The sequence below is a fragment of the Vipera ursinii genome (assembly GCF_947247035.1).
Source record: "Vipera ursinii genome assembly, chromosome: 3".
Classification (NCBI taxonomy): domain Eukaryota; kingdom Metazoa; phylum Chordata; class Lepidosauria; order Squamata; family Viperidae; genus Vipera; species Vipera ursinii.
In genome coordinates this window covers 63,932,641-63,945,702 of record NC_139516.1, presented here as the reverse complement: position 1 = coordinate 63,945,702, position 13,062 = coordinate 63,932,641, and the positions used below count along the sequence as shown (strand labels likewise).

Genomic DNA, 13,062 nt, shown 5'->3' with positions numbered 1-13,062 from the left:
TTCGAAGTAGATGTCATGCTTCTGGCCATCGTTACTTCCTACTTCTGCTGCTGCAGTGCACTCACCATAAAATTTCCTTCGCAAAGTGTTTCTTCTAACCCAAAACGTCCTTCAAAGCTCTGCTTGAAGCTCATGTAAGCTTAGCAAATGCACCAAAATTGTCCATGCACAAATGCACCAAAATTGTCCGTGCACAATTCAAAGCTCTCAGAATTTTCCTGCCAGAATAACCACTGCCGAAAACTCAGGGTAACAAAGCCGCATCTGGAGGTTGTTAAAGTTGACAAAAGTTGTTCTACAAGGTTGAAGCTAGAAATGTGAATTCTCCCATATACTGTAAGTTTGCTGTGGTCCAGGATAGACCAGAAACATTTGGCAGGAAGATGAAGGAGGCCTTCTAGGTGAATATTCTGGTTGAGACCTGCTACACTATGTACCCCCGATCTACCTACCTACCTACTTACATTCTTGTATGCGTATTAGCTTGTATTTGCAAATCATTCCATTGTTCTGACTCTGGGCAGCAAAAATAAATCAACAATAAAACTAAATAATATACTAATATGGTAAAACATAATCTCCCCAAATCATCCAAGATCAAAGGCATGCTTGAACAGAAGGGTCTTCAAAGCCTTGTGAAACCCAAGGAAGGTCAGGTCCAAATGTACTTAGTAAAGAAAAAAAGAATTGAAAAGGAAAGGGACTGGTTACATAACAAGAAGATCTGGTGGCAGGTGGACCAAGGTAGTCATAGAATGGATCCCACTTGATAAAAAGCATCCAGGAAAGAGACCTAAAAGAAGATGGATTGACAACATCAACAAGTATTGTGGGCCCAATTGGCAAAAGAAACCCCAGGACCGTATTGGTTGGAAACATACAGAAGAGGCCTTCATCCTGCAGTGGATAGACAATGGCTAGAATGATGATGATGATGATTCCAAAATGTAAGGGGTATACAGTAACTATGGGTAATACAACAGTTCATTGAGTGACCGTTTAAAGTTGCAATGGCACTGAAAAAGTGACTTATGACCAGTTTTCACATGACCATTGCAGCATCCCCATAGTCACATGACCAAAAGTCAAACACTGGGCCACTGACTCATATTTATGATCATTGCAGTGTCCCAAGGTCATGGGATCACCTTTTGCGACCTTTTGACAAGCAAAGTAAATGGGGAAGCCATTACTAACTTCACAACTGCAGTGATCACTCAGCAATTGTGACAGGAAAGGTAGTAAAATGGGGCAAAATTCACTTAACAACTATCATGCTTAACAACAGAAATTTTTGACTCAGTTGTGATCCATAAGACGAGGACTACCCGTATAAGAGTCTGCCCCATGGTCCACACCACCTCAAGATGGGTGGGACCTTCAGCAGACCTTCTTTAGATTTGTGGACATGTTGATACATTTTTGTTGTCTAATCTGAACAACTCAAATTGTTTTGAATTTGAAGGCCAGATTTTAGTTTTAAAAAATTTAACAATTAAGTAATAAAGTAACATATTCTAAGGGAAGAGGACCAAAAAAATACACCATACCAGCTGATGTATTTTTGATCATTATTGTGTTGTCACAATGTAAATATTCCTTTAAAAAACCCACAAGAGGATAATATGGATTTCTTAGTTGGATATTGATCATGTATTTCTTTGCCCTAATCCCAAGGGGTGATGGCTGGCTAAGTTTATTAGTGGTTTTGCCAAAAGTATCCTTACCTGTTATACGTAACTAATACTTGGAAAGTGCTGGTCCTTATTAAGCCCTATTTACATTAATTGGCAAAACCCTCCAAATTTATAGCAGGGAATAAAAAAAATACACTTGATAACCCCTAGCTGTTAAAAGCTAAAAAGCTCTCACAAGTAAATCCTGATGGAGAAATAGGATAACTTGGCTATATATTCAGCTTGAAGACATTCCTTTTGTTTTGAGAAGTATCCCTTTTTTTGTGCAGCAAGATTTGTATTTTTGTGTTGTGGACTGGCATTCAGAAGGAGGAGGAAATTATTAAGAATTAATTCAGAAATTGATGAGTCTGGGCAGTTCCTAAGTCTTTCATTCTAAATACAAGTTGCTAAGAAGTACTTCCCAATGGGACTGCTTTCCAAATGTTGATATTGTATAAGACCAAGGCTTGGGGCAGCCGAGTTAGAAATGGATAAAATGAGCATCAAATCCTTCTGCCACAATTTGTCAAATTTCAAACTGCTCTAGTCCCGCAGCTGCCCGGAAGCACTGCTTCTTCTCTATGCAGGAACAGCCAACAGACTGATATAAATCACTCCAGATTTTCCACCACAACAAGCTGATCTTCAATAGCCATGAGGCAGGAACTGAACCATGAAGCCATACCTCCATAGCAAAGGTGCAGAGGGCCCTTCTGTCCAGCCATGGCTCACACACGTCTGCTACTCACTTGAGATCACACTGAGCAATGAAGCAAGAGCAAGCAAGCTGCCTGGATATTGACACAGAAGTGTTTTTTAACCTCCAGTTTTAACCTCCAGTTTTATATGTTGCAACTAATATCAAAGGGCCGTTGTTTAGGAAAAAATGCTGGGGGAAAAAATAATCAGCATGCAACTATTGTGTCACGTCCATAATTTGGACCAGTGAATTGAGGGACAGAGGGCTTCTTCTGCAGAGATACAATGGCATCCTTTTAAATATCCAAAGTGATAGGTGGAAGCAAAACTTGAAGTTGTCTTTTCCCACAAAAATTAAGGAATGTTTAAGTGAGTTTCTTGAATTCATGCTAATGAAAAGAGTAGGCTTAGAAGGAAATCGGGCTGAAGCAAGGCCTAAAATCATCCAAAATTTGTCTAGCTGCAATAACATTCAAATATAAATGGGATTATGATGTACAACCACGCCAGTGAACACACAGCAAAATGGAGTTAGTAAATTTATTTACTTATTTATTACATGTATATGAAAATTTATATGAAATAATGAAAGCACCCTTATCTTACATCTTCTGTGATTTAGAGTACCATTGCATATTTAGAGTACCATTTCACACATATTCCATAGAAAGAAAGCATCAGCAAATGATGTTCAAGTCAACCATGAATCGTTTTGCTGCATTTTTGGGTACCGCATTAGGCTATTGAGGGAAAGTCATGATTCGGATGCCAGGAAAGATGCAGCTGCTTTCAGGAGTTAAAGCCAGGTCCATGCGCTGCCAAACACTTTTTGGAAACAGAATCTGAAGCACTACCCAACTGTTTTATGTCTCTGCAGCTAAAACCTACCACCTAAGCCCACAGGATTTCATGGAGCCTTCGAAAATATTCTGTGCAATCTTCTCCAGACAACAGAAAAGATGTCTGAACATGAAAATTAACCCTACGTGTAAATTAAACAAAATAAAACGTAGGTTTGGATCCAGTTTTGGATTATGCAGTGAAGCTCCTGATGTCCTTGACCTGATCCAGAAAATTCCTAGTTCATAATCATTATTTTCATCACAATTATTAGAACATTAAGAACTTCTTAATAAGATTTGGTTTCTTTCAGAAGGAAGTCACTGAAAACATATGTTATTTAATATATGAATTTATTTTCAAATGCGTGAACTTAATTGGAGGCACACATAAATCTTCTAGGAGCCAAACGCAGATTACATTGAGTGGTAATTCTGATGGAGTACAGTTCCCATAATATACAGCCAATACAAAAATGGTAAAGTTGCATTCCAAAACATCTGAAGAAATCTGCTGCTGCAGATGAGGGGGAAAGGGTCAGTTATAATCAATAAAAATTATAAAGGGACTTGATAGTCTGTAACTGGCTTATTTATCCCATAAAATAATCAAAGCTGATGCTTCCACTTATGAAAGGAGGCATAGCCTGCTTGACAGATTTTAGAAATGAATATTTCTTGGTACTACAAAAAGGCACTTCTGTTGCACTTAAATAGGTTTCAAAACAATTTGTCATATCTGTACAACTTTATCATTTGGCACATTATCCTCATTTCAAAAATCCCTTTTTTTAAAAAAAAAGCTTGATTACCTTTCCTAAGATTTTATTTATTTATTTAAGATACCCAATGTAATGGTGGATTGGATATGGCTGGATGCATCACAGGTTAGGTAAGCTTGATAGTCTGTGATCACCTTCTTCTATGATACTCTAAAGCAGGGTGTGGAACCATGGCCCCTTTTATGACTAGTGGACTTCAACTCCCAGAATTCCTGAGCCATCCATGCTCAGGAATTCTGGGAGATGAAGTCCATAAGTCATAAAAGGGCCATGGTTTCCCACCCCTGCTCTAAAGCAATATTCTCAACCTCAGCAACTTTAAAATTTGTGGATCAACTCCTAGGATTCTCCAGCCAGCATGTCAGAAGTTGGAATCCAGACATGTTAAGGTCACTGAGGATGAGAAACACTGCCCTAAAACAAACATTAGACTCCACTCCCCAGGACAGGCCTCAGCTTTCATTAACACACATTCATGGTCTTTGAATTTAAACATATATACGCTCTCCCTAGACACAGAGACACATACATAGCACATTGTTCTTGGATTTGGAATAGACTTTTTTTTCCAGTCTGCCTTGGTTCTTTTTACTATTTCTTACTCTGACTTTTTTTAAAAAAAAATCCACATCTTTTTCTTTTCCATCCCACAGCAAAAAAAAATAACCCTTAATGCCATGGATTTGATTGAATTATCTCTTTTCCATCCCCCTTCATGCTCTCTGAATTTGAAATGTAAAAATGTTGAAACTTCTGTGCTTTCCCATCTTGTGGGGATGGGGCTTATGGCTTTGGTTCAGCAACAATAAGAGAAGGAATGCTGTCTCTTGGGCTTTCCTGGATCCCATAGTATAAATCATCCTCTTCTGCCTCCTGCAAGCCTCTGCTGCATTCCAGAGGACCACAATCTGCTATTCCCACAATGCCATCACCTGATGTAGGAGGCACAGAGCGATGGCTCTGACTTGGGGTCGTGGTGTTTTCATTGCTCTGCCCCTGACCTTCCACCTCCAGGGAATCAATCAAGGAGAAATCTTCGTAAGAAGGAAGCTTGAATTGGAGCTGGCTTCCCCTTAGAGACACAGGATTTGGGACATCTTTCCATCTCTGTAAAAATGGGCTGTTGGAAGTGGAGTCCAGTGAAGAAGTGTCCACTTCCTCTTGAAGAGATGCTAATGGTGCAATCCTTGGAAACCTCTTAGATGGACTGGAAGGGAGGAAAAAAAAGGATTTAGTAAAGGGCATTCCTCCTAAGGCTGTTTGTTGAACTGTTTTGGGTTTCAACTGAAAAGTTTACAGTAAATGAAGCAATGTGGATGTTAGGTTTGTACCAGGTTATTAGTCCAGAGTGACTAATTTCCTTGTCACCAGTTTGGTTTCTAGGACTAGATGTTATTATTGACCAACCCCGTCCAACATCAGCATTTTGATAAAAGAATGAGTGGAAAATAAAACTGTACTAGGCAATATGACTATACTGACCTTTAAAAGTTGAAAACTAGAGTGCTTCTACTGTATTTTATTCAACCAAACTTTTTTTTTAGAAATTTCATCTTTCCTTTAACTAAGATCACAACATGATTTGATAATTCATCAGTTACAGTACATTAATCAATTAGAGCAACTCTATTCAAGTAAATTGGTATTCCCAGTGAATGAAGCAATAAAATGAAAGTGAGAAGATGAAATATCCATAGAGGCAGTCTTAGAAGAAACATTACAACTTAAAAAGTACTTTCAATTAAGCTAGATTATAACCTTATGCATCTAGTTCCATGTCCAGTAATTTTCTGCTAGTGATTGCTGCCATCATTTCTCCACTTGGAGTTTGCTAAGAATGAGAAGCAACTTGATGGCACATAATCAAAATAGCTATACTACGTCATACTTCATTATCAAATATTACAATAAAGAGTCAACCTATTTTTTTCCTAGATAATGTTTTAATTATATCATCAAAATACCTACCTTTTGTAAAACACATGTAATAAAGTTTTAAGAATTTTAAAATAAAGTTAGTGATGCCTTTTAAGGAATATACACTGGCGATATTTTTGCTGAGATTGCATGGAAAATGGAGTTTAAAACAGAATAACAGAGTTGGAAGGGACCTTGGTGGTCTTCTAGTCCAACCTGTTGCTATTTCAGACAAATGTTGTCCAGTCTCTTAAAAACTTGCACTGTTGGAGCATCCACAACTTTCGGAGGCAAGTTGTTTCACTGATTGTCATAATTGTTCTAATTGTCAGGAAAATTCTCATTATTTTTAGGTTGCTTCTAGGTCTCCGTGATTAGTTTCCATCCATTAAAGTTAGGAATGTTTTGAGCAAGGTGATCTACTTCAGAGTTACCATAACATTTTAGGAGTTGTAAACAAGGGCTTAATTTCCTTTAGGCACTTTCCACAGAATATTCATTGTATCATGTAAAGCAAAATATTGTGAGTGTGATGAAAGACCTGATAAATTAAGAACTTTTCACTGAAACAATTCTAAAAATATAAAATTCACTATGAAGAATCCCCATGTTGATTCTGACTCTGTAAATCAACAATTGTTTAATTTTTACTCTCAAAACTATAAGGTTGTGTCAAAAGTAATCCAGGCACAAAAATAATTTTATACGATATAGCTTTTCCTAACGTCATATATAGTGAAGCTTCCTATTCAGTAGTTCCTTTATCTCCCCCCGCCCCCCCGCTACCAAAAAATTAATAATAACAACTACAACAACTAAAGCACCACTTGAATACTGTCAACACTGACAAAATCACCATCAGTCAACCGCAACAGGCAGCTGTACTTGTAACAACTTACATCTTGTAATAACATTTTTAACATTATTAAACAAATAATAATAATAATAATAATAATAATAATAATAATAATAATAATAATAATAATAATAATTTTATTTATATACTGCCCTTCTCCCGAAGGACTCAGGGCGGTGAACAGGGCAGATATATAAAAAATACAAAAATACAAAAGTTAAAAGAAAATTAAACATATGTCCAGCTAAAAACAATAAATACAGATATTAAAATGAGATACCGGTAAAAACCCAACCCATCCCCCTTCAGGCCAGGCCGACTTGTTCAAATAAGAATGTCTTCAGATCGTGACGGAAGGAGCGAAGATCGGGCGGCATCCGGAGCTCAACCGGCAACCGATTCCATAGCTCCGGGGCGCCCACAGAGAAGGACCTCCCCCTGGGGGCCACCAATCGACATTCTCTGATCGGTGGCACCCTGAGGAGGCCCTCTCTGTGGGAGCGCACAGGGCGGAGGGAAGTTGATGCCGGCAGCAGGTGCTCCCTAAGGTACTCGGACCCATGCCATGTAGGGCCTTAAACACCATTACCAGTACCTTGAATCTCACAGTACATCTATCCAACCCAGGTCTTGGGAATGACTCAGTAGGTGGACAAAAATGACAAATCCATTCTAAATATTAGGCTGACTGCTTTACCAATTACAATACCTGGCTATCATTAAACCTATGAAAATAAGGATAAGCTTTTTTTGTCCCAATAGTGTTGTCCATAAGGAATGAGATGATATGCAATTATAAATTAGCACCAACATAAATCTGGACAACCATTCGATTGTAATTAAAAAGTTAAGGGTTGCTGTATCTCTTTGCTTCCAACTATAAGTCTTTTAGATTTCTGCAGTCCAAATCCAATTGCCCTAGTATAAGCTAATTCATAAACAGTTCATATATGTTACTCACCAGTTCAGTCCAGTTGTTGCATCTCTGTTAGGGCTCTCATTACTCTCTGAGTCCCTGTGGACCTCTGCCTTGGCATGTACATGAGGATGTCTTCCTGTCCTGACCAGTGGCACTGGGACGGGCAAACTTCCCAAGCCTTCTGCAGAACTGTTTTTCTGGATCTGTTCATAAGTGGGCAGGCTTTTCTCATATATGTCAGCTTCTTCCTGGCTTGTGTATTGGGTTTGCAAACTGTGGAGAAAGCAAGATAAAATTCATTTCTATCCATCCATCCATCCATCCATGAATTTATTTTCAAGATAGCTAATCCCTGAACATAAAGATGGACCTACCTCCTAATAGTATTAATAGGAGCTTGATCTTTAGGAGATCCTATGGAGAATGAAGAAATATGAAGTAATATCATGCATTGATGGGGTTCGGCGATTGAAATCATAATGATTTATTTTATTGTATTTTGCCTCTCCATATGAAACTGACCAGACAGAACGAAAACTAATAACAAGTAACATACTGATTGAGACTGGACTACAAACAGAGTAAACAAGGTTTTATTCTACTGTCAGCCAAAGAACTCACTGGATGTTGGCCAGTTAGTCTTTTGTAGACCAGCGTAACCCACTGGATGGTTGCTGTAGACACAAATCTGAGGAAACAATGCTACATTGCTGCTTTGAGTTTGTGGAAGAAAGACATAAATCTAACAAATAATGAAAGAAGGAAGGATGAACAGATAGAATGAGCTTTACAATTGAGAAGAGCATTGGCAACTGACCAAGAGTAAGATATAGGAAGAGGTATTTTGTGCCCTTGAAGGGCTGGTATTTAGAAAAGGAAAAAAAACTATATATATTTTTTTCAAACTAACTCAAACATGCAGGAAAGAAATAATGAGTTGAGCCCACTATCACCTTTTCCAAGTCCACACTTGGAAGCAGAGCAGGTTATCTGGACTTATCAGTGTTTACCAAACAAAAGTCAGCAACTCTATTTTGGAAAACAGACTTCATTTTCTTTTCTAGGTGTTACTGGGACTATTGTTTGACAACCCCAAAGATCTGCTGCCTTTTCTTATGGCTCTGCCCTTAAATCCATGTTAGCCTAGATTAGGGGTGGGCAACTATGGTCCTTTTATGACTTGTGGACTTCAACTCCCAGAATTCTGCATGGCAGGCTTAGGAATGCTGGGAATTGAAGTCAACAAGTCATAAAAGGGCCATCTTTCCTCATCCCTGGCCTAGATAGCTGTTAAATCAGGGGGTGCCTTCAAATGAACAGTAGTCCCATGAAAGCTTTTCTAAGAGGGGGGCTGCTCCAAGTTCAATAGACTAGATCCGTGGTGGCAAACCTATGGCATGCATGCCACAGGTGGCACGCCGTCACCCCAGTCCTAGGCCTTCAGCTGGGTTTTATAAAACCTTTTCACTTTAGGCCTTTACAGCCATGTGCAAAAAAAAGGTTCAATCAATCAATCAATTTTCTTGCGGGGGAAAAAAAGATCTCACAAAGTTGGAATTGATTGATTGAACTTTTTAGTCCCACCCAGTCTGCCATCACAGCCACACCCACCTAATGGGCCATGCCCACCCAATTGACCATACCCACCCAATGGGCCACGCCCACCCAGCACCCGACGATACATAAGTGGGTTTTGGGTTGCAGTTTGGGCACTCGGTCTCTAAAAGGTTTGCCACCACTGGACTAGATGATCACTCTAATACCCTTGCAGTATGCCCCTTTGCCAGTGTGTGCTCAGGGGAGGGTCATAAACCTATTTTCCACATGTGTTGATGTCACACACCCATAGAAAGGAATAGAGTTTCAATAAAACAATTCTATTTGGACTTTTATGCCTCTCCCTGCAGATGCCCTGTGGCCCTTCCCATTGAATGAAAAGTTGTTCTTTGAAGAAGATGTTGGCCAGTTTGAATGAAAGGCTGAGCCAACATTTTGCAGTTCACTACAGGCCATTTTTTCCCACTTGGAAACTGAAGCCTTGTTTAACTTGGTAAACTGTGCTAGCACCAAGAATAAACCAAACCTAAACTGTAGTGCATCTTCACTAGAAGTTAGAATGGCTGCCCCAATGGGGATATTGTTTGCTAGCTAATAACTCAGCATGCAACCATGTTTTATGAAAAGCTTTCTTTGTTAAGAGGCCTTAATTAAGAAAGCCTGATGAATGACTTAGTAGGAGACTAAGTCACAGTAAATGACATTCAGTCCTTAAATCAGGAAAACAATTCTCAACAGAGTTCATAAAAATGAACCACATGGCATTAGCTTTTGCTTTTGCCTTTACAATCTTGAGGAATACTAATTTCAGAGAAATGAATCTTTTGTATGAAGACTCCACGTTTTATAACTTTATAGTTCTCTCTATGGGATTTATAGTTTTCTATGGGATTTATAGTTTTTTCTATGGGAATCTTCTCAATGAGTTGTATAATCTTTTTTAGCCTAAAAAAGCAGGAATCTTCAAACTTGGTCCTTTTATGTCTTGTAGACTTCAACTCCCAGAATTCCTCAGCCAGTGTGCCTGGCGGAGGAATTCTAGGAGTTGAGGTCCGCAAGACATAAAAGGGCCAAGTTTGAAGACCCCTTTCTAAAGGCAAGTGCATTCTTTACTCACCTTAAATCCTGAACATTTACTGGGACTAGGTAAACATTAAGAAGAATGTTGGAACCTCAAGATTAGCCTTTAGTTTCTAGCAGGTGGAAATCTAATGTAATTTCATGAGTTTGCATTAAATGAGTACGGTAATAGCTTTTGAGATGTCCTTCTTTTTTTCTTACAGATGGTAATGGAGAGTTTAATTTAAAAATATAATATTTATTGCCATTTGCTATCCCATGCCAGCATTTCTCATCCTTGACCTTGTCCTTCTGAGGAACATAGCCTCTAGTACCTACTGGCTAGCACTCTAATTAAAATGTAGATTGCAGACTGTTGAGCTGAAGCCTGCTGGCTTGGCTTCTTCATAAGCATACCTTTCTTTCTCAGGAATCTTATTTTCAATAGATGATGAGGCAGCCAACTTCTTTACAAAGAACTTTTCAGATTCTGGATTCTTTACAAGAAACTTCTCAGATTCCGAGTCAATGGAAACAATTCTGATCTAGAGGAAAAGTTAGAAAAAATGGCTCTATTGATCGATTTGTGTTTTGTGTGAATATGCAAAAAGCTGTATAATTTCACTAGGTATCACTTCAACAGGCTCTAGAACAAGGGTTTTCAAACTTGGCTCTTTTATGACTTGTGTACTTCAACTCCCAGAATTCTGCGAGTTGAAGTCCACAAGTCATAAAAGGGCCAGGTTTGAAGACTCCTGCTCTAGAAGTTTGCATTGTTGAGTAGGTGTAAAGGACCATACAACTGCAGAAAACCAATTCAACCACCTATTGTAGAGTCTGCTAGCCAGCTTCTCTTTAGTAATGTATTACATTATTATCCCACTTCTTTTCTAGGGAGGCAATATACAGTAATAAGCAACATGATGTCCGTGATAATATAATTGTGTCCATAATAATGTAATTGTTTCCACAATAATGCCATTAGTAATATGGTTTCCATGGAACAAATGTTGCTCTTCCTTGTTGCCAATCTTGTCTACCCTCCCACCTGATTTTTAAAAACAATTGTTTATTTTGATAAAAATAATATCAGGAAATTGGAGTGTACCAGTCTCTAATATATTTGTTTATAGGAATACTTTTGGGTCCTACCAGGTCTAAATTATCCTGTTCCCACAACATCCTTAACTGAGCCAATGGAAAGTAATATATTGTTGGAACACCATAAAGGAATTAACTGACCTAATCAAATAACCTGCAGGCAGTTAAATTTTATCCCAGTCATTGAAAGGATTAAATTAACTCCATCCAACCAATTGTATATGAAAATACAGTACCTAAACCCATTATGAATTTCTGGTCCCCAACAAAAAGAGGTAGGGAGAAAAATCAGCTGAAAAGCAAACAGAAGTTAGTAATAGAATTCAGAAAATGGAAACCTGCTACCACATAACCCATGCTAAGCTGTTCTTCCTGCAACCTATCTAGTGCCTGGCCAATGAAGAAATGGACTAGTTATGTCCAGGTAGCCAAAACTCATGGGATATCAAGCTCTTCCTGGAGAAAGAAGGTGATGTCAGCCTAGATAATCATTATACTGCATGAGGATTCCTACTTTTGCTCCATATGTACCTGCCCTGTCTGAGAATAAAGATATAAGTAAAACCAAGAGTGGTGGGGATCGTTTGAGTTCAAAGGAAAAGAGCAAATCATGTATCAGAAACAATGCTGATAAAGTTCCCATGACTACCAGCCATTGGCCACAAAAGAGTTCTGATTTGTTTGTATTTGTTAACCCTTCCTTCCTTCCTTCCTTCCTTCCTTCCTTCCTTCCTTCCTTCCTTCCTTCCTTCCTTCCTTCCAGTTTCATTCAGATTAACAGATTCACACATGTACAACACACATTTCACTGGCAAAATCAATATTATGCCGAGTTTCATTCTCAGTAAAGCCCATCCTGAACAATTCTCTATAAGAAGGAAGGAAGGAAGGAAGGAAGGAAGGAAGGAAGGAAGGAAGGAAGGAAGGAAGGAAGGAAGGAAGGAAGGAAGGAAGGAAGGAAGGAAGGAAAGGCGCTAGCTGCTGTTTTAGACATTTTTTTAAAACAATGCTGCCTACCTTTGGGTAGCACTGGCACATGCTCCAGATGATGCCCACAGCAATGACCAAGACTCCCAGCGTGCAGAAAGTGATATAGATTTGCGGTTTGTCCACACTCATGATGAACATGCCGATCATGACCAGAAAGAATCCCAGGACAATAAGTCCATAACGAAATGTTTTTTCTTCAGCCATTGTAACATATACCCTTCGGAAAGCAAAATTAACGTCAAGCTAATCTAATGTAGATGGACTTATTTATAAAAGGTGATTGAACTGGAATCTGGAAAAGGGAAGGAGGGACAGAAGGGAAGGGAAGGGAAGGGAAGGGAAGGAAGGAAGGAAGGAAGGAAGGAAGGAAGGAAGGAAGGAAGGAAGGAAGGAAGGAAGGAAGGAAGGAAGGAAGGAAATCCAGGGTTTCCCTTCAGCTGTTCCTGACCCAGACAATCCACAGGTACCTCTTCCAGAGGCAGCAAGGGGACAAGTGTCAGCTCCACCTCTAGACTAGTCCTGCCCTGATCTCAGCCAGCCAGTTTTAAATGGGTTTGTAATGAATGCAAACAAGATCTTTAAATTCACATTTGAGTAACGCTGCCTGGGGGGAGCTTTACTATAACCTTCCTCCTAGCTATAGACCGTGCAAAAGCTACCAATG

The 13,062-nt window shown here is 39.0% G+C and overlaps 1 protein-coding gene across 1 annotated transcript; it reads right to left on the bottom strand.

The window, feature by feature from the left end:
- Positions 1-3,573: 3,573 nt before the first annotated feature.
- Positions 3,574-12,736, bottom strand: BSND (barttin CLCNK type accessory subunit beta). Its single transcript, XM_083357678.1, has 4 exons — positions 12,426-12,736; positions 10,725-10,852; positions 7,734-7,964; positions 3,574-5,206 (listed from the first exon to the last, which is right to left on the bottom strand). The coding sequence occupies exons 1-4, from the start codon at positions 12,600-12,602 to the stop codon at positions 4,783-4,785; spliced, it is 960 nt and encodes a 319-aa protein (XP_083213804.1). The 5' UTR covers positions 12,603-12,736; the 3' UTR covers positions 3,574-4,782.
- Between the last annotated feature and the right edge of the window lie 326 nt (positions 12,737-13,062).

Coding starts and splice junctions, on each gene's coding strand:
- BSND (XM_083357678.1), bottom strand. CDS start 12,602: ATGGCTGAAGAAAAAACATTTCGTTATGGACTTATTGTCCTGGGATTC. Junction 7,965..10,724: donor AAGATTCCTGAGAAAGAAAG/GTATGCTTATGA, acceptor CTTTCTCCACAG/TTTGCAAACCCAATACACAA. Junction 5,207..7,733: donor GCAACAACTGGACTGAACTG/GTGAGTAACATA, acceptor CCTCCCTTCCAG/TCCATCTAAGAGGTTTCCAA.